Source organism: Saccopteryx bilineata, chromosome 11 (genome assembly GCF_036850765.1).
Source record: "Saccopteryx bilineata isolate mSacBil1 chromosome 11, mSacBil1_pri_phased_curated, whole genome shotgun sequence".
Lineage (NCBI taxonomy): Eukaryota > Metazoa > Chordata > Mammalia > Chiroptera > Emballonuridae > Saccopteryx > Saccopteryx bilineata.
Genome location: NC_089500.1, coordinates 33,454,378 through 33,476,721, shown reverse-complemented (window position 1 = coordinate 33,476,721; position 22,344 = coordinate 33,454,378). Strand labels below are relative to the sequence as shown.

General features: G+C 41.5%; 1 protein-coding gene and 1 pseudogene across 13 annotated transcripts in view; both read left to right on the top strand.

Moving 5' to 3' along the window:
- Window positions 1-22,344, top strand: part of DTNA (dystrobrevin alpha) — a 395,762-nt gene that overhangs the window by 371,192 nt on the left and 2,226 nt on the right. For 7 of the 13 annotated variants that reach the window (XM_066246831.1, XM_066246840.1, XM_066246839.1 and 4 more), the window contains 4 exons: window positions 6,461-6,620; window positions 9,464-9,553; window positions 11,203-11,371; window positions 14,791-14,923. In XM_066246831.1, coding sequence (XP_066102928.1) covers window positions 6,461-6,620; window positions 9,464-9,553; window positions 11,203-11,371; window positions 14,791-14,923 — 552 coding nt within the window. Of the gene's footprint in view, window positions 1-6,460; window positions 6,621-9,463; window positions 9,554-11,202; window positions 11,372-14,790; window positions 14,924-17,442; window positions 17,492-20,915; window positions 21,081-22,344 lie in introns of those variants that run through there. The other 6 variants (XM_066246843.1, XM_066246842.1, XM_066246841.1 and 3 more) reach the window with 2 other exon arrangements.
- On the top strand, window positions 12,436-12,548 carry LOC136315798 (U6 spliceosomal RNA; annotated as a pseudogene).

Genomic DNA, 22,344 nt, shown 5'->3' with positions numbered 1-22,344 from the left:
CACATGGCTGCTTCTTACACTGACCTCCCATCAGAATTAAAGACAGAACCTGACATGTTCCAATCTGTAGAGGTGGTTCCACCACAAGGAAATAAACAAATGACATCCAAATATGTAGACTTCTCATGGTATAAAATTATATAAGGAGAGAATTTAGAGGTTTTAGTCTGTCATCTGCTTCTAAATTCTGTTATTATTTATAAACTTCTACCCTTTGGGGACATTCTCTTTGTAAAATCAGATTTAAGACACTGCACACAACAAATTGTGCTTGATTTAATGACCTCTACTTGCTTTATCATAAGTCTGTGTGGTTCAATGTATTTTATTATTCTGGTATATATAATTTCTATTTATACTGTTTCTTGTTAGAAGTAATGCATGAATTTATTCCCCTTGAGGAAAGAACATGAATTAAAAAAAATTAGTGCCTGTAATATAATATGATGATTATATGATAAGCAATAAATGTTTTTTACAAAACTTGAATTGAAATTATCCTACCCTCTTTCTTCTTTGTGTATATTTAAGATTTATTGAAGGCACCATGAAAAGAACACTCATAAAAAGTTTAATAATGAAGGCAGCTGGGGTATAATTTCTGTGACGGTATGTTCCAGAGTTTCTGGTGTACTTCCAGTTCCAAATATTATGTCCCAATCTAAAACCAAGCCTCTTAACTTTGAGTTCAGAAAGTAAGGTCTCAATAATAACTTCTTACAAAGGTTACTGGAATTAGACTTGAATTGTAGTGGTCCCAGCTCTTTTCCTACAGTGGAAGATCTTGAGTAAGTCAATTAATTGCCTGGTAATTTATTTCAAACATAATGATAATACATGCCTCACCAGGTTGTTGTATGGATTTTAAAAGACAAGGAATGCTCAAGCACTTTAAGAAATACCATATGCATGTCAAATATAAGTATGAATGTATGCATATATGCACACATGTACACACGGGTATATGAAAACCTTCTAATTTGACTCGTACTTTATAGACACATACACACACACACACACACACACTCATGCTTTCACTTCTCTTCATTACAGTTAACTAACAGTGTCTCAATCAGGGGAAGAAAGTAAAAGTCATTCCATATTTGATCTCCTGCCTCCATTTCTTCTCCATTTACAACTGGATGGCTTAATTAACTCAGGAAATCATAGTCACTCAGGTTCCTGCTTCTTCCAAACATGCTATGAAATATGGACAGGCCAGTAATGACAAATCGTACCAGCTTAGGTTTCATGTTTCTCTATGTCCCTTGTCCTTTCTCTTGGTGGGTATTCTGTGCAGCAGTGAGGCAGGGAGGGTGGGGTGGGGTCATGGAGAATCCACATCATAAATAATCAACTGTAATATAAGGGCTAGTGCCTGGTGTTCAAAAACATACTCTCCCAGAGTGCCTCTCTCTCTCTCTCTCTCTCTCTCTCTCTCTCTCTCCCTGTCTGTCTCTCTGCCTCTCTCTCTCTCTCTCTCTCTCTCTCTGTCGCTCTCTCTCACACACACAAACACACACTCACACTTTTTTATTGAATTTCTTGGGTGACACAGTTAGCATAATTATACAGGTCTCAGATGCCTGATTCTACGACATATCTCTGTACCCCGTATTAACACACATCCTTTTTAAATATTAGGGATTGGTTAATTCTAGAAAAGTAAAAATTAGTTCTGGATAAAGTCAAGCCCCTTTTATGACATTAGAGTCTCCCGATGCTGGCTCCGCCCCTCCCCAGCTTCAGCCTGCTCCACTCCCCACAGTGAACCTGGCGCTTTAACCACACAGGCCTCCCAGCCCTATCTGCAATATCCCTCACACTTACTTGCCCTGCCTTGCTTGTGATACTGCTCTCCTCTTCTTCCAATACCTCCTCCTTTCTGTCTGGAAATCTCCGCTTTTAAGACCCAAGCCCAGCGATGCCTCCTGCCTGACAAATCAGAATCAGTCACCTCATCTGTGTCCTCATAACACTCTGTACACAACAATCCCTATGATGATCATCAGTGAATGTATATTGAGAGAAAGGTTGTAAAGAGGGTCAAATGTAGCTAAACACTGCTTTGGTCTACCTTCCCAGGCTACTAAGTGAAATCAGGCCTGACTAGACTGTATTCTCAGCCAAACTTGAGAGGTAGACGTTTCAGGTCAGGAGAAGCAGGACCTACGCCGCCCACTGCTGCCTCGTGCTCATCCTCGGTCGTTTCTCCAGGCAGCTCTGGGTCAACAGTCAGACATTTGGTCCTTTCCTTGAAGCATCCCTCCTTTCTGATGCTGAGTGGAAACAGACCTACTTCCTGAGAAAAAAAATCAGAAAAATTTATGGATCTTGTCAGACTTTTTAAAAATTGATACAACAGCAGGTTGAGTGGACTCAGAGGATAGAGGATAGAAATGAAATTTTCATTTATTCTCTAGGAAGAGAGCTATTTTAAATTTGTCAAGTATGATGTATGTTTTCCTTCTTCCATAAATCAACTCCCTGCTCAGGAATTTCAGATCTATATATTGATCTACATGGACCATCGTCCCTTAAGTCTTTGCTCCATTAATCATCAAGTCATTTCCAGGAAAGGATATTCACAGAGATTGTTCACTCTAACACTTCTGAAGTTGTAGCAGAGAATCATGCTTCATGATCAGGCCAGAGGTCACCATTCTACTATAGAGGTCACTCCCTGTAAAAATAAAACTCCATGATGTCTGCTCTGCTGATCTACCCCAATGCCTGCCTACAGGCACCTGCCCTTTTCTAACACTTACAGAAAGGAAGCCAGGGTTGGTGAGAACAACGGAAAGGAAGCCAGGGTTGGTCTTCCCAGGAGTAGGTCCTAGGAAGGTACTATGCATCAAACTGGACAGTGTCCTCACTAAGAAAGATGCGGTCAAGGAGCCAAGGTCCTCCCCCCCCCCCAAAGTCTGGGTGAAGACTGGATAAGACATGGATGTTGCAAGTTGCAGAAAAGATGCCACCGAATCTTTTCTTCAGCCCAGAATCTTCCATTAAAACTCTTCACATAATCAGACTGCTCGAAATTGCACCAATTAGAGATTCATTTAGGAGATAGTGGCTATTAATCATTTACACATTGGTGTGATTTAGATTTGGTCAAGTGTTTTTCCCTTAACACGTAATTACAGTCAATTATTTTCTTCTTTACACAGAACCACTAAAAGGAGTTTTGAAGAAAGAAAGCAGGCAGAAAGAAATAGGGAAGTTGGCGTTGGAGGCCAGGCATTAAGCAGGGAGAGGGAAGGCTGGGAACGCCTCAGACAGTTAGCTGGAGAGCTGAGTGCACGGGAGAAAGGGAGGGCAGTGCTAGGGGTAAGGGACTCAGTCAAGAGGGTTAAACAGGACAGATGTGGTACCCAGAGGGGAGGGGCAGCCCCACAAGCGGTAGTGGAGAGCCTGGTGGAACAGATGGATGCAGGGCTGGTGGGCAGTACAGTACAGCCCCAACACGCCATTAGGATATTGAAATGCAGGCCCACAGCTCCATATCTGAAATACTCCAGAATCCAGAATCTTTCAGGTTTTAGAAATGCAATACCATACAGATGCCATACAAATAGCCTCACATCAGTTATGAAACAACATGCGTTGCTTTTTGGATTTCAAACTTGCAGACAAGAGATTGTGGACCTATATTTCTGTACTGATTGAAAAGCAGCCCAAAGGCTGATCTGCTGCCCTGGGCCTTCATAGGGCTCCCCCATGACACAGCAACTAAAAAGCTATTGCCTGGCCCAGCAGGAAGCCGTAGGCCACTGCTCCAACACAATTCACTGATGGGTCTGTATGCTGTGCCTTCCCAGCCTTCAGGTTGTGAAACCTTTGTATGTTAGTGAAGCGTGGATGGAAGCATGTGGTGTTTGGTCACAGTGCCCACGATCTTGACGAGCAGCGGTGGTGCCATGGAAATCCCTGGCCTTGCAGACTACAGACTGGGGGGGGGGGTCGTTTATCCCTGCCAGTCACTAGCTCAATGACCTTGGGTAACCCAGGTAACACCTCTGAGCCTAGCTTGCTAACCTGGAAAATAGGAATAATATACCTCATATGGTTGTTAGGAGGACTCAGTGAAATCATTGGGATTACAGTACTTTACAGATAGCAAATTGTCTCTCTGCCTCTCATTTGAATATATGCTACTATCATTCATAACACTGATTATCAGAAAAATGAAACCAAAAAATGTCAGTAAAAGTATTTTATTTTGTAAATTCTATTTAAAATAGAGTCATGTCATTATTGTGAACCTCCTACCCCAGAAGTCCTGGCTTCTCATAGTGGAGAGGGTAACCCATGCCCTCTAGCAAAGAGAAACCTTTTTTCTTCAACCCTTTTTCCAACTTCCCATCTCCAGCCCCTCCTCCCTGCTGTGACTGGTTCTTTAGTAAAGAGGACAGATTAGAAAGGCAAGGAGCCTGACCTGTGGTGACACAGCAGATAAAGCATTGACCTGGAAATGCTGAGGTTGCTGGTTTGAAACCCTGGGCTTGCCTGGTCAAGGCACATATGGGAGTTGATGCTTCCTGTTCCTCCTCACCTCTCTCTCTCTCTAAAAATGAATAATAAAATTTTTTAAAAAAAGAAAAGCAAGCAGCCCTGCACAAGGAGCCCTGCTGAGGACTCAGTCTTGAAATTGATGCACCAGAGGGGTTTGCAGTGGGAGGCAGCCCTTAGAGCCACTGACCCACAACTGTCCCCAACTGTCTCCTTTGAGGGACCCTGCTTTAGCCATAGCTTATCCAGGTCCCGGGGGCCGGGGCAATCAGCCCAGGTTAGTCAGAGCACCTGGGCTCAGACACGTGCCAGAATCTCGCTTCATCTTCTGGGAAATTCTTTTCACCTCTTTGAGCATTGGGAGCCCCAGCTGCACATTTAGAGTAATGATCTCTCCTACAGTGGTCTTGGAGAGAAATCAGTGAGGATGTACATGAAAACCCTGGAAGTCGTGGCAAAGCACGACTCAAGGGTGAAGTCATTTATTATTGGCATAGGAAGCAGGAAAGGACCATGGTAGCTCAGAAGCAGAAGTTTCGTGGTAATGACATTGAGCTGGGCTGGGCAAGCAGGCTGCAAAGCATCGCAAGCGGGCAAACCTCTCTTCCTGGGGCCCCGGACAGACCATTCCAAGGTACTGTTGGAGTGAAAGAGTGGAATCCTCAGCCCACTGGGCATCACATGAGTTATTTTCCACCCTCTGTTCTGTTATGTCTCATATTTTAAGTCTGGATTTTTCTTAATTGCTAGATTTGACTTTTGTGTGTGATACTGAACCCTGGAAAGCTAACAGCATGGCATGGTACAGGATTGATGTTGTGTGTTTTAACTGCAAGCAGCTGAACCCACAGCGCAGATCTAATCGAGTATTCCGGAGCACTGTGATGGTGCATGTGTCAGGGTCTGAACGGGTTGCTGGTGAACCTCTGGGTCCCGCCCTGCGGAGCCAGCCCCTTACTCTCCCGGACCAGGCTCAACAGCCTGACACGAATTTATGTGAACACCTAATCTGTTGTGTATGCACTGAGAGTCCCCTTGCATTTTCTTATTCATGAGTGACTGACTACCTTTGTAAACTAATTAATTATTAAAAAGAACATATGTTTCCAAGAGACCTCACTGTCCGGACAGAGCTGTGAAATTCAAGGTATGGCAGTTTCGGAAAGGTTTCATGCTGAGGACTGCAGTACACAGATAAATGGCTTAGTTGTTTTCTACTTTTTTCTTTACTTATTTTAAATCCTACTATTCCTACTGCTAGAAATACTGTTCTTTTGTAGACCAAGAGAAAGACATTTTTCTACAGGAAAATAGTAGTCTGAAATTAGAAACTAAGATTTCTTTTTCTCTTCCCCGTTGGAACCTGAATCACAGAGCAATTTGACAGTCAGTTTTTGCTATAAAATAGGGATTAAACAGATTATACATTTGATTTTTAATTTGGTATTTAATATGCATAATATTGCATGCATGATTTAAACTATAAATTATCCTCTACAAATGATGCCAGGACAGATAGGCTGAAAATGTAGGAAACATACAAGTCATATCCATCCCCAGAAAGTCTCCTAGTTTATACTTAAATTTTCTTCTTTAGGTGTCTTTTTTATTCTACAGAGACCTCTCTTCAAGGAGAAAATAAACACACCTTATAACTATCTCTGCTTAACAGTAGCTTCAATACCAGGGGACACATCTCATATATTGTTGAACAATGCTCTACTAATATTCTTAGCTTTCAAGATGTAACCAAAACTTCAGATAATGTATAAGGTCCTAAATTATTTGCACCTGCAACTCGGGTTTAGGCCGACCATCTCAATTACCTGGGATTTCCTCCTGCTTTGACATTTCATTGTGACTGTTTTTAACATTTGAGGCATTGGGGACTGATGGCATTCGGCATTTTCTTGGGAAAACAAATTAATGACTTGCATTGTCTCTCCAGACCCAGGGAGCAGGCTCTCCTCGCTCCTCCCCCAGCCACACCATCAGCAGGCCCATCCCCATGCCCGTGAGGTCTGCCTCAGCCTTCTCCACCCCGACTCACACGCCTCAGGACTCGCTCACTGGGGTCGGGGGAGATGTACAGGAGGCGTTTGCACAAAGTAAGTGGCTTTATGTTTTGTTGTGTTCCGGTTCTATGTGACACATAAGTCACCTCGGTCTGTTGAGTGGTCTAGTCATCAGAGCGAGCCACGGCGTAGACTTTCTGAGTTACCCCAGGGCGTCTGCCCAAGCCTGGCCCAGGAGGCGTGTTAGAAACTCCCTCTGCTAACCTGTTCTTCACTTCACCTTCACCATCTCACTTCCTTTGGCTTCCATTGCACTGCCTCGTTTCTTATGAGTCTTTGCTCATTAGAGGAAGGGAATCCTTCCGCTGACACCTCCGGAAACTATAACTAATTCGTTTTAAAATTCCGGAAGATCTTATTTCCCGCTTTCTTCTCTTTACAAGAAAGCAAACTCATGAGTGAGATTAAACAGTTCAGCTCTGTAGCCTGAGATGATCAAGAAGGCCAGGTTGTCATTTTACAGATGTCGTAAGAGTTGAGTCACCGCCCCTGACAGGGGACTGCATTCAGCTTTGCCCTCAGGCTGCCCCTTCCGTTTAAACAGGCAAGAGTGGAACTGGGAGGTGTGCGGTGGGGCTCCTCCCGAGGCAGGTGATTTTATTCATTTGGAAATCTTTTAACACTTTTTAAAACTTTCCCTTGCCATTATTTTATTAATTTGGGAAAAAATCAGGAAAAAAAATCCTCCTGCAGACCCTCACTCTGCCAATCTCATTCCTAGAAGTAAACACTATTCATAATTTGGTTCTTCTCGACATTCTTGCTTATATGTAAATATATATATTTAAGTGTCTTTTTATAGACACATGCTCTTTATTTTCACACAAATAAGCTCACATTGATTTTGGTTTGTAATTTGCATTTTCTTTAGATTAGCAATTTCTCACGCCATCCTTCCAGACCCTCCCATGTAGATTTAAGGTAAAGAGAGATGTTATTTGACTATTAGTTTTAAGGCAAAAAGAAACAAAGTCAACAGGCAGAAAGGAAAGACTTGAGTAAGTCATTTCTAACATATGTGGCAGTTAAGCTTCATAATTCCAGTTACACAGAAAAAAAATGTAGAGATCAGTAGGAAGAAGACATCCCCCAAGTAAAAGTAAATGAAGAGTATGAACAGACAGAAAAGGAAATATAAATTACCAATAATAATATGAAAAGATGTTCCAGCTCACAAATCATTGCAGAAATGCCAATTTTAATATCACCATTTATCTAGCAGATTTTTTTAGAAAAACTTTTTTTTTATATAAATTTTTATTTTAATGGGGTGACATCAATAAATCAGGGTACATACATTCAAAGAAAACATTTCCAGGTTATCTTGTCATTTAGTTCTGTTGCATACCCATCACCCAAAGAGAGATCGTCCTCCGCCACCCTCCATCCAGTTCTCTCTGTACCCCTCCCCCTCCCCCTCTCCCTCCTTCCCTCCCCCCACCCCCCATAGCCACCACACTCCTGTTCATGCCTCTTAGTCTCGCTTTTATGTCCCACCAATGTATGGAATCCTGCAGTTCCTGTTTTTTTCTGATTTGCTTATTTCATCCCTCACAATGCTACCAAGACTCCACCATTCCGCTATAAGTGATCCGATGTCACCATTTCTCCTAGCTGAATAATATACCATGGTGTGTAATATCCAGATATAGAAAAGTGTGAGGAAACAGACTCTCTCTGCTATTGTGTCTGGGCACCAAAATTTTACATTTTACAGAAAAATAATGGTGGACTCTCTGTGATGAGGGACAAGGGAAGAGCCATAATAGGGCTTTTGCTTCTGAAAAAGAAAATAAGAATTTAAGTGACGCAAAATAAATTTTCTTTTAATTTTTAGAAAGAGAAATGTCCTTCCCCTAAATCTTAAAGAATTTTTAATCAGTTTGAACTTTCTATTATAATTAGTTGTATCTAACTACTTTAATTTTTTAAAAATCTTCGTGTATTTATTAGTTTACTTGTTCAGTTTTACTTTCTGAGAAATGACAGAATGATATGTGGCCTCGCTCACAAAGGGCTTGTGGCTGCATCAATTCACCTGTTCAGTCAGAGATTTGAAATCTCAGCCCTTTTTCCCAAAATTATGATGATTAGCCCTCTGTGCCATCTCAACCTAGCCTGGTTCCCAGGCCAGCCCACAAATATCCGTTTAACCCTTAGGGTCCCTGAGACAACATACTCATCTTTCCCTGCCATAAAGAAACATGACCTAAGTCCCAGGTCAAGGTATCAGACATACATTTTTTGCCCATTATTTGGCAACCGTTACACTCATTCTCACCTCTTCTCCTTACTCTGGGGCATTCAGTGCACAGGAGCCCCATTCCCAACAGGTCCCTCCAGTGGGAGCAGGAGCTCTGGGAGGCCTGATTGGACAGGGGCTGTGGTGCTAGAGATAAAAATCTGAGGGGTTCATCAAAATTGAGCCACGTGATGGCTTAGTTGATAGTAGCAGGTAGGAAGGCGCAGCTCTCCTGGCAAAAGCAGACTTTTCATCTGTGTGGGCTGTTCTTAAAAAGGGCTATCACACAAACTGTTTTACCTGGGACCATCCTCACTTGTGCTGGCTCACCCAATCTTATTATTAATATCTCCCCCTTTCACTTGAAAAACTGTCCTTGTTTGGGCAATGCATTTTATGAACCCCCCACTGGTTGCCATGTTTTCCTACATCAGAGGCCATTGCCCTAAGCACAATAGACATGGACTTTTTTTTTTTTTTTTCAGAAATGGACCAAAGCACGTCTAAAAAGGAGAAGTCTTAAATATTTTCTTGTTTTAGAATGGCAATGGAAATGACAAGCAGCATAAAATTTTGGAAAAAGGAAAAGCTTTGTTGTTGTTTTTAATTCATTATCATTTCTTGTTCGCTTAAGGTTCAAGAAGAAATTTAAGGAATGACTTACTAGTGGCAGCGGATTCCATCACTAACACCATGTCCTCTCTCGTGAAAGAACTGAATTCTGGTGCGTCCCTTGTTCTCTCTCATTTGTCTACTCTTTGGAGAAGGACACAAAAGTACTGGGGGCCTCTGTTAGCGATCTGCTCATTGTCAAGTATAAAAGAATTTTTTAAAGATCTGTGTGGTATTTTATTGCTATATTCAGATTTTTAAGTTAATGTTTATAATTGCTGTCAAGAAGACTTAATACTTGCTTAATGCGGGAAGTGTAATGACACAGAAAAGAATAAAGAGAAATACTAAAATTGACTTATAATTCAAGAAGCCAGAGATTGTCGCTGTTAACACCTGTCATGATCCACAGTGACATAATGCAGTTGTTTCATAAAGTCAGATGTCTTATTTACTAATTTAGATTCTGTTCATTTGGAATGCATGACTATTTGAATGAAGCTAACCTGAAATTTACCTTTGCAGTATTTCCAAAGAAAGATATACCCAGAATATAACAGCACAAAGTTATGAGCGTCTTTTATCCAAATAATACTAAACAGAATTTTAAAAACTTGAATAGCATGAATATTCAAATAACTATCTTACCAGTTACTAATGCATCTCATCTATTCTTTAAAGCACACTTAGCAGGCCCTGGCCGATTGGCTCAGTGGTAGAGCGTCGGCCTGGCGTGTGGAAGTCCCGGGTTCGATTCCTGGCCAGGGCACACAGGAGAGGCGCCCATCTGCTTCTCCACCCCTCCCCCTCTCCTTCCTCTCTATCTCTCTCTTCCCCTCCCGCAGCCAAGGCTCCATTGGAGCAAAAGATGGCCCGGGCGCTGGGGATGGCTCCTTGGCCTCTGCCCCAAGCGCTAGAGTGGCTCTGGTCGCGACAGAGCGATGCCCCGGATGGGCAGAGCATCGCCCCCTGGTGGGCGTGCCGGGTGGATCCCGGTCCGGCGCATGCAGGAGTCTGACTGCCTCTCCGTTTCCAGCTTCAGAAAAATATAAATAAATAAATAAATAAATAAATAAATAAATAAAGCACACTTAGCAAGATATTTGCCTGGAAGTACTGGGGTCATTTAGGTGAGATTGCAACTATAAGAATTAATAATTCAATATTTTTTTAAATCTGGATTTAAATTTCTTAAAACCTCTATAATAAGAATTAAAGTAATGAAAATTGTTGCTGCTACTTTAGACTAAGATTACTACAGGATAGAAATGACAGCAGTTAGTACATCATGGGTAATGGTATATACCCACTGCCCTACCAAGAGATTACTAAAAATGTTGTTCTTATTGTAGAAGTCTCAAGTACTATTAATTTATACTCTTAAGAAACTTTAACATCTTAAGTGAATATAATACTTCAGGTTTGTATTTCCTAAATTAAGGTAATATTAAGCAAAAATGACAATTTTATGGAAGACTTCTGTAAAGGAGCAAAAAACAGGAGTTTTAAGTTAAGACACAAAGATTTCTCATAACATTTCTGAGATTTAAAAAAAGACAATACTGTATATCAAACAATTTTATAGTAATTCATGTCAAATTTCAATTCTCATTTAGAATTAAAATAAACACTTACTTGACTTACAATAACTGGTTAATGTTTTATACAGCACGGGTGGGTTTTTGTTCAGCCTAGCCCTTTCTTTGCTGATTATAAAAATTCTAACAAGTCATTTTTTGTTCCTTCAATTGTACCCAATAGAGGTAGGGAGTGAAACGGAGAGTAACGTGGATTCTGAATTTGCACGAACTCAGTTTGAGGATCTGGTTCCATCGCCAACCTCTGAAAAGGCTTTTCTAGCGCAAATCCATGCCCGGAAACCCGGGTATGTTCACAGCAGTGCTACCCCAAGCACCCTGCGCAGTGACGTGTGAGTATCTTCTGCTCGGGGGCATCTTCTCAGTAACAGAACACTGTATGTAGGGCGCATCGGAAAATGAAAACATAGGTGCTTCGTTCTTTATTTCGAAAAAAGATGATGAGGCTTCCTTTTCTGACAGAAGAGGTAGGAGGGTGCTACATTTACATTTGACATTGTGACTTTCCCCCCTCACAATGTCCAGAGAGTATCAATAACCAAAGCCAACCGTGCTTATTGAGAGTCTGGCTCACCCAAGGCACTGTGCTAGTTTTATACAAAAAAATAAAATAAAATAAAAAAATCACTTCCATCCTTCCAGGACTCACAGACTAGTTCAGGAGATGAGTCATTCTATCTTTTGCACTTTTTGTATTTATACTTGGAAATACAAAAATTATGCACAGGCTTCTCTGTGCATAATGTGACAAACAATATTGTATAAGCAATAAGAATTGAAATGAGTATAGTCATGCAATGCTTAATAACAGAGATATGTTCTGAGAGATGCATCATTAGGCAATTTTGTCATGTACACACATCACAGAGTGCACTTACAACTTACACAAAGCTAGATGGTTCAGCCTACTACACACCTAGACTATATGGTCTAGTAACCTATTGCTCCTAGGCTACAAGCCTGTACAGCGTGTCGCTGTAGAAAACAACACGAGATAAAATAAGCACAAGGGAAATTGACGCAATCAAGAGAAAAAGTAAATCTGAGATACTTGGAGCTGCTGCCACCATAACACAGCATACTGTTTAACAGCAAACTTATTTATAAGTGGAAAATAATGCTAAAACATGTAGTAAATATACAAACCAGTAATATAATCATGTATTAGCATTATCAAGTATTATGTGCTATACATAACTTTTATACAACCCGCATAGCAGTAGGTCTGTTTACACCAGCATCACCACAGACACATGAGTAATGTGTTGCACTATAGTGTATGACAGCTATGCTGTCACTAGGTGATAAGAATTTTTCAGCTCCATTATAATCTTAGGGGATGACCATCATATATGCGGTCAGGCCTTGACCAAAAATGCCATTACGCACCACATGACTGTAAATGCATAAAATCTCATTACAGAGAAATCCAATTTGATGATACAGAGAAGAGTAGCATGGCTCCTATGCAAGGATGACACGCAAACTCGCGAAACATTCCATGTTTTTTTAAAAAAAGAAAGAAATCCAGCTTGGTTGACTTGTTGACTATGTCTAAATCGGACCCTTGAAAGACATTTTGCAGAGGTTTTCACCCCTTTAAGCTTCAGTACCTTGATGGAAGCCAGCAGAATCAGGTCCCCCACTACTTTCTGTGACACTGGGTCAGCTCAAAGCAGTCAGGCAGAGGAAACTAAAGCTAGAAACGAAGGGAAGCTAGGACAGAGCTGAAGAGCCCAGTTTGGGAGGGAAGAGAGCGAAAGAAAGGAAGGGAAGAGCATGGGCCTTCAGGACGACGAGGCTCCCGGAGTGGTCAGTGATGTGGGCAGAGTTCACCAAAAGGCTGGAAAATGGAATTGCTAAGTGTTAAGAAAAAAAAAAAAACTATAGATGGGTGATAGCGCTTAATGTGAAAAGGACTGCAGACTAGTCTACAAAAAATAAACTGGCTGTTTTAAAGACCCAATGAAGAAACTAAACAGAGACCTTTCTGGTGTTTTGGCTCCCAATCCAAGCAGTGAGTAAAAGACCAGTCATAATGGGAAATTATAAATAGACATGCTTTGAAAGCCAACTGTGAAAGGCAGAGCATAAGATCAGAACAAAACACTTGTAACGTAATTTAATGTGGCAGAGGGCTGCTGCTTTTCATTTTAGTTTGCTCTCTTGTCCTTTCCTCTATAATTTAGAATGATTTGATTTGTTTGTTATTCAAAATGGTGAAGTAATTGTCATCAGTTTAGTCTAGTAAATACATATCTATTTGACTTTCTATGATTAAGCATTTATTTGGTGGTTACTTAAAATTTTTTCATTCCAATCCTAAAATCCAAGACTGTGGCTAAAGCCACCCAGTCTACTGTCCCCATATGCTGGTGGCAGTTCCAGCTACCAACACTGCTGCAAGAATTTGGGAGAAAAAGTTCATGGAAGCCTCATAGACCTATTTATGCTGGCCCCAAACCTCTAAAAATAACGAGAACATGTTGTACAGATATAAATAAACATGAGCAATGGCATTTAAGTTCCTATCCAAAAACTTCTCCTTGACTACTCTTTTCATTTTAGGGAATAATTTCATATCTGTACTATCTAAACGTGTATTGTGCTTTTACCTTGAGAAAATTTTAGTCATGCGATTTAGGTAGTGAATTTGTGTTCTAAAAGCTTTGTATATATTAAGAGGAATAGATGGAAAGAGTCACACATTAGTGAATAAGGTCATTCTAATCTGGCCTGACCAGGCAGTGGCACAGTGGATAGAATGTCGGACTGGGACACAGAGGACCCAAGTTTGAAACCCCCGAGGTCACCGGCTTGAGTGCAGGTTCATGCGACTTAAGCATGGGCTCTCCAGTTTGAGCGTGGGGTGGCTGGCTTGAGTGTGGGATCATAGACATGACCCCAAGGTCTCTGGCTTGAGCCTAACATCTCTGGCTTGAGCAAGGGGTCACTCGCTCTGCTGTAGCCCCCCAGTCAAGGCACATATGAGAAAAGCAATCAATGAACAACTAAGGTGCCACAGCAAAGAATTGATGCTTCTCTTCTCTCTCCCTTCTGTCTGTCCCCATCTGTCCCTCTCTCTGTCTCTCTCTCTGTCTGTCACAAAAAAGGTCATTTTTATCTAAAGTTGGGCAATTTAAAAGAATTTCTTAGATTTAAAGCTAATATAAATTTTTAAGATCAAGAGCTATAAGTTAGAGTTAACCTTCCTGACATTGATTAGCTAATATTTGGAAGCTTAACTCTACTATAAAAATAAAGCACATGTGTGCACCTGTCTACACACGTGCATAATACGGAGAGGGTTAAATTATGAACAAATGTCCTTAATCTTTATTTCCCTAGAGGGCTCACTTTCCTTATAGAAAGTGTTTTTGGATTCCATTAAAAAAAAAACAACCCAGATTGGGAAAATTATATCCACCTGGAAGATAAGCCTCCTTTTTTTAAGATTGATATTTAAATGCTAACTTGTTCCTGCAAACCCTAGAAAAACAGATGACTAATAATGATCAGAGAACAATAGGAAAATTGCATATGAGAATACAGTGGTCATGTATTTTCCTAAACTTGCAAAGTTTTGGTTTTTTTAATGTTCTGTTAGGTAACAGAAAACAGTGAATTGAAGCGAAGAAGTGAATTGGAGGACAAAGTGAATGTGCCTTCCAAACTGCAGCTAACGCACGAATTGCACTGAAACTTTCCTTCTAAGATTTGCTCCAAAACTCCATCTGTGGTTTATTCCCAGGGTTACAGAAGATGGCGACCCCTACGTGCAGCCTGAGGAGGAGAACTATGAGAACGACTCGGTCCGGCAGCTGGAGAACGAGCTCCAGATGGAGGAATACCTGAAACAGAAGCTGCAAGATGAAGCCTATCAGGTACGGGGGTCAGGCCCACACCACTCACACGTGCTCCAGCCCCGAGAGCTGGGGCTTTCCTACGACTCCAAAACATCAGAGCCGCCTTTCTCCTTCCACCCTCCCTTTCCGGAATACTCTGACTACACTCCTTAGTCCATGTATTCTAGACACTAAAAAATTGAAATACTTTTTTGCATAGATGAAAATAATATACAGAGAATAAGGCCCAAGGAAATTGAATAGCATAAATATGTCTCCTGCCTTGAATGATTGGTTCTCAGCCTCCTTCAATACCTACCTCATGTCAAATGTAAATAGCAGGCAAGTGACAAACCTCACTAAGAAAGGTCGGGGGGACCATGGGTCCCATGTTCAGCAGAGTGTGGATGGACAGATTGTCATACATACTGGACTGGATTACTCCATCTGAGAATTCACTGAACATAACACATGCAATGGGAATAAATGTAATTGGTAGCTCATTCTAAAGGAGATGCAGTTTTCCCGTGGAAACTGTTCTACTGCAATGTTTGTCTTTCTTGTATATTATTTCCTTTCCCCTTAATCCACCCTGTTTTCTTGGAGTTCTGGGAGTTCAGGGATGTTTGCCTATTCAAGACCTGCTGCTCCCCAAGTCTCAGCGGGTCATTATATTGTAAGGCTTTCTGTTCAATGGCCAGAGAATTTACTCCACATTCCTAGGTCAACAACGGCTCTCTCTCTCTCTCTCTCTCTTACTCTGTTAGTGAAAGAGAGAATAAATCTTCTATTTCTCATAGATTAAGTTTTAAAATATTTTCCCAAGAAGAATGTAACAAGATGAAAACTGGAGCCCACCAACCCCACCCTAACAATATGAGACAAAAGTTTGGCCCCTTTGGATTGTGTGATTCACCCTTTTGGTTTAACAAACACATTTCAGAAACAAGTTGGTCTAGGCCAGGGGTCTCAAACTTGCAGCCCACGGGCCGCATGCGGCCCGCCGAACAATTTTGTGTGGCCCGCAGACTAATCCATGAAGTTCAAAATATTTTGGATAAAATTAAGTAAGCCTAGGGGCCTACTTGTATTTTTCATTTCTCTAGCATCCTAGCTAGATATTAGCTTAGTTAACAGCAGTTGTGATGCGAACTACAGTTTCTGGTCGTTTTGTGAAACTGAGTAAACTGCATGTACAATTGTGCTTGTTGTACTGATTTTTTTTTTGTTTTCAACTGCAGTGAGAAAAGTGTTGCTTAACAGTTGCCTTTTGTAGACCTAGTGCGGCCCGCCGAACGGCTGTGATCTTGCTCTGCGGCCCACATGCTGAGTTGAGTTTGAGACCCCTGGTCTAGGCATACAAAAAAATAGCCAAAACAGTGACTATATCGGTAATGCCATGCTTCAGTGCTGCAGAAACAAAGTCACCTAACGTACAGACCCATGGAGAAGGCTCTTTCTTTTCAATTTCTATGGCCCATCCACAGAGGAAATTAGCTTGGATGAAGCTGCCAGGATGTCTCTGGGAACCCTGAGGGATATTCTACACATATCTCATTTGCCTCTCCTACATAGAGGGAGAGAGAGGTGGTTAAGTAATCAATATTCTGGTTCATGCTCTTAGAGGCACATGTTAGACCTCCCTCCCTTTTAGAGCTCATATCAGTTTCCAGATTTGAGTGGTAACAGTTACTGAAACTCTAGGGTTTATATATATATATATATATTTTGTATTTTTCTGAAGCTGGAAACGGAGATAGTCAAACAGACTCCCGCATGCGCCCGACCGGGATCCACCCAGCACGCCCACCAGGGGGCGATGCTCTGCCCCTCCGGGGGACCAGAGCCACTCTAGCGCCTGGGGCAGAGGCCAAGGAGCCATCCCCAGTGCCTAGGCCATCTTTGCTCCAATGAAGCCTCACTGCGGGAGGGGAAGAGAGAGACAGAGAGGAAGGAGAGGGGGAGGGGTGGAGAAGCAGATGGGCGCTTCTCCTGTGTGCCCTGGCCGGAAATCGAACCCGGGACTTCTGCATGCCAGGCCGACGCTCTACCACTGAGCCAACCGGCCAGGACCTTCTAGAGTTTATTTTAAGGGGAGACAACCATTCCATATAAAATATTAGACTTTTATATACTTGTTTTAATGAATTAAGAATTTAACTGTATATGAGTAAAATGAAGGGAAATTCTATTAATAGCTTCAGATCCAGTTGGAGTTTTTGCCATCTCTGGTAAATCTTAAGCTGCTTCTCTCTCTCCTTACCTTTCCATGCCCAGTGACTTCAAGGGAAAGGCCAAGAAAAGGGCTAGGATAATATAACAGGCCTGTGTGTCCCCACTGAAGACATGTGCCTCGGAGAACGTTGGAGTGGTTTTCCTTGACTGTTCTGTGAGCATGTGGTTGTTTGTTGGATCGGAATGCATTATCGTTCACTGGACTTGCCCTCCTTCTCTTTCTCTGTCTTTGTGCATGGCTTCCAACCAAATAATTCACCAGCTTGACTGCATCACAGACTTGACATGTCACCTTTCTTGTTTGTGTCCTTTGTCACCCACAGGTCAGCTTGCAAGGTTGAATACAATATCCTTTTATCACTCTCCTCTCAAGTAAGTACCCTCTTGTTTAGGATGTGGCCACCGTACACTGAACCCTCATAACCTGTAACCTGAATTCACAGTCACCCTCTCTTAGGTGTTCGTATGTGATAAATATCCTTCTTCCCTGCTTTTGGCAAAGAAGCATCCCAGTCTATGGAGCATTTTGTTACAATCCAGTAGAGATTTGGTAAACAACCTTGGGAGTTGACTTTTTAACTCGATTAATTAGGAAAAATGGCACAGAAACTTCTACAACACCAGATATGCCCCAGAAATATTCTGTGGCTATGAAACCACATCCAATCCATAACAGCACCCAAGTTTGAGTCTATCACTTAAGAAGGAATAGTCCAGGCTTGTTCGGGACTTCTAGAGATGGGCCAGCTCCTTAGTCATGCTGTCCTTGGGGCCTAAAAGGTTAAAGGTATGTCCTTAACAAGTGAAAGCAGAACTGAAACAAAAGCAAAAACAAAAGAAGCAAAACATAAAGGAAAACTTCTGCAGCCTTTTATTTTTGGAACAGCTAATTCAAATCCTTTCTGGAATTGAAGAATATATATCAATTTAAAGTATTATTTACATGACATGTGATACTTGCCCCTCTCCCCACCTACATATATGGAAAATCCTCAGTAATTGTTTAATGGAGTGAGATCAGCACTGGACTGGCAGGATCACTTGAGTGTGGTGATCTGAAGCTTAGGCTCCAAATTCTAATAGACCCAATATCAAATGTGAGTTTCATCAAATCCTAGGAGCATACCCTTGAACAAACTATTAAACCTCTGTGAGCTTCTATTCCCTCTGTACAACATGCATGATAATACCTGCATCACAGAGGAGTTGTCCTTGCTGAGATACAGGTTTTAAAGATCTTAACCTAGTGGCAGGCACACTAGAATTTTAATGAACCCACTCGTACATGCCTGGCACTATGTTCAGTGCTCTATAAGCAGTTCAGTCCCTGGGAGCTGCAGCAGTTATGATGTAGTTGCATGGGTACTCCAGAGAGTCAGAACTAACTTGCTCCCCCTATTTTTTATAAACAAGGCTAAAAATCATCTACGTGCAATGATTCAATACACTTTCAGCTACACTGTCCCATAAGTCTAGATGGTTTCTCTGGCTCCCGCTAATGGCCACTTAGATGTCCCTCATTACAGTTCTAAGCTAATACCTCTCTCACAGTCATCTGCTGCACTGGCCCAAGTGCTTATATCTGCTGTTACTATATAGTCTTTTCCAACCATGGAATCCCATTTAAGTCTAATACAGGGGATAATAAACTCAACTGTGGCTGCCACACTGAAAAGGGGATAGAGATCTCCTAAATGGCATCAATTAGTAAAGAACACATTCTAGATCAAACACTACACACCTCCTCCTGTCTCAGTCCTCAGGTTAAGATTAAGCAAGTAAAAACCATGGCATGATTGCTATTATGAAATATATATACATTTAGAGCTATGAGACCCTTTTGGTGTAAAAGAAAGGGATGTATTGACCCCATTCCATTCTGCCTCCCTTGGGTTGAAGAATGTGACAGCACATACTCTCCTGATCCATTACAACTATAGTAAAAAAAATTCTCAGGAGCTGTTTCTGAAAATATTCACTCTAGTTATAACAAATCTAGTCCCAAAGGAGCAAGCTTTTTCCCTTAATAGCATTTTCCTTCTCTTAGCTCCAGCAATTTGATTATTTTTGTTCTGCACATTATTTAAACCTCAGTAGTTACTGTTTAGAAAAATATATATTTTTTAAAAGTTTGTGAATTGTCCTTGACATAAAGCCAGATAAAAAGTAGCATTTGTTTCTTGTACCTAAAAGCCAAATATTTCAGTACTTTGAAAATTCTCAGGCAATATTTTATCTTTGGTACAAATTTAGCAGTAAAAAAAAAATACATATAGGCCCTGGCCGGTTTGCTTAATAGTAGAGCATCGGCCCAGTGTTTGGATATCCCGGGTTTGATCCCTGGTCAGAGTACATAGGAGAAGCAACCATCTGCTTCTCCACCCCTCCCCCTCTCCCTTCTCCTTTCTTTCTCTCTCTCTCTCTCTCTCTCTCTCTCTCTCTCTCTCTTTCTTCCCTTCCCACAGCCATGGCTCAGTTGAAGCAAGTGGGCCCCCAGGCACTGAGGATGGCTCCATGGCCTCACCTCAGGTGCTGAAATAGCTTGGTTGCCGAGCAACGGAACAATGGTTCCAGATGGGCAGAGCATTGCCCCATAGGGTGCTTGCTGGGTAGATCCCAGTCAATGTGCATGCAGGAGTCTGTCTCTCTGCCTACCCACTTCTCACTTAAGGGAAAAAAAAAACAGCTGTGGCCTCTGCCTCTGTCATTTAGAACATCCTATACCTACCTAGCTGGCATTCAGAGGACTCTAAATATGAACCAGCCTGTCACTAAATTAGTCACTTAGGCAAAAATCATTTAAAACATGGTAGAAACCTGCAGAACCTAGTGGTGTTTCTTCTTTCCAGCCAGTTCCATCTTACTGTAATTTTTTTTGTAGTAGCCAAGAAATACAGCTGAAATTTTAGAGCAGTGTATGATATTCAAATCTGTTTGCTTGACTACAAAACCAGAAATTATCTCAGAGTGTAGGCATCTTTTACCCAAGGGTGCTAACATCGACTTCATCAGCTCGAAGTCAATTAGGTTTCCACCAACAGAGCCCTATCTGGACAAAGGTCATGACACAAGAGACTGGAAGACCCGCCCTCTGCTCAGAAAGATCCTGAGGCCTATTGGAAGATAAATGTGCACTTATCAACACAGAAACCAGTAAAACCTAGCGTACTGCTCTTCAGCTAGCCACTTTGGAAGAAACAGTATACATAAGGCTTAGCACTCAACTTAGAGTCCATTCTGGTCCAGTCATTTCTCAGATTTGTCCCTTTTCCATCCCTCTGGCTGCATATTTCACTCTCTTTGACCAGCCACAACCTAACTTCAGACGTTGAGAAATTTGAAGATCAATAGTGGATTTATTTTTTTAATTTTTAAAAATTAGCATGACATTCTGATGGTGAGTCAGTGCTCTTATCTCCTGGTCCGAAGGACAGCATGGCATTGCTTTAACCCTCCAGATGCCTTGGGTCCCCATTAAGCAAGAGACTCAATGTGATTTTTTTTTGTCCTTTCTTTCAGAAGATATAATAAATAGCACATAGTGTCCCCAGGACATTCACTCCTGATTGTCAGAGGAAAGGAATAGAGAAAGAGAGAGAGAAAGAGTGTGTGTGTGTGTGTGTGTGTGTGTGTGTGTGTGTGTGTGTGTGTGTGTGTGTAAGAGAGAGAAAGAGAGACAGAGAGAGAGAGAGAGAGAGAGAGAGAGAGAGAGAGAAGGGGGGATTCTAAGCTTCCTGATTTTAATTTAGAGAACAGTTTTCATCTTTAAAAAAAATTCCACATTCCTTATCCCCAGGCAAACTATAGTCAGACAGATGATGAAAGTAACATGAGAGCTGGTGATGAAGGGAGCGCTGCACCCAGCCACACAGAGGAGAAGACAGCAGCCTGGCAGCAGCCTCACCGGAGAGGAACCGCCACTCGCAGCAGCTCCTGCCACACCCCTGCCCCTAAAGACGTATTCTGCTGACTGTAGTGCAGCTAATGTTTTGTTCTAAGATTTGTAGTTCATAGGTGTGTGTTTTAAGAAGGAAAAAAAAAAAAAAGACTTCTGTTCAAAGCTAACTTATCAGCTCCATCTTCTGTAACATGGCTCATTCCGGTTAAAAACAAACAAAAAAACCACAGGCTGACACCCATGCTGCTGTCACTCATGATGGCAGTATTAACAAGCATTTTAAACCTTTGCACATGATCTTGAACCCGTTCAGTTTACAATGACAACACTAATACTCTTTGTAGCTAGAAGTTTAATTTCTGAATTCTTTGAGATTTTAACAAAACAATTTATTATACAGTGTACATTTTTTTTTTCCACAGCATTTGGGAAAAAAGCATCCACTTGCAATTATTCTTTGACCCGGAAGGATCTGGTTCCTGAGTGTACAGACTCAGAGGCCAGAAGCCAAGAAAGGTCATTGGCCTGCACTGTCTGCTGTTGTCTTCAAGTCTCTGTGAGCAGTGACTTGAACCAAACAAACCAGGAAAATGCAGTTTTGGGGGCTTCTTCCCAACTTGTGGTTGTTTTCTTTCAAGATACTCTAACAAATCAGCCATAGGACTTAGTGTAAATATTTTTTCCAAATAGAGAACATATTAAAAAAAAAAGACAACATTCAAATTATATAGAATCTAGTTTTTAAAATCAGCACAGATCTTCTTAAAAACTGTGAACTATGTTTTGAAATACTCGTTACTAAAGCTGTTTATAAACCACAGGTGCCATAAGATCCCCAAACGGACTAAAGTGATCTTTGCTCTTCCACGGTCTTGTTCCTCTCGTTTTAGCTTTAGGGAGCATGTCTCTAACAGCACCGCTCATCCGCAAGTTCCCCGATCAGGTTGTTTGGAGGCCTTCAGCTTTAATTGTACAGGCTTAAAGTGCGCTTGCAAAAACATTTGCTCTCCTTTTATTTCTGAATGTGTATTGCCTTAGCTGGCTACCTGGTGTTCTGCATGCAGCCTTCTGTGGTCATGTGAAAGGAAACAGGCTCTTCTGCATTGAGTTGGGACTTTGCACTCAGGGAGAAACTGGTGTGCAAAAGAACTGTCAAAGAAGGGAGAATGAAAGTCTGGTCCTTTATGAGGACCCTTTTTGGGGGGCACTAAAGTCCTCCCTTAGGGATTCCTGGGATATGAAAAAAAATTTTTTCAAGACTTGATGAAGTTAGAATCCTGCAACATATTATATACATTATACTTAAATTATCACCTTCTCTGGTATT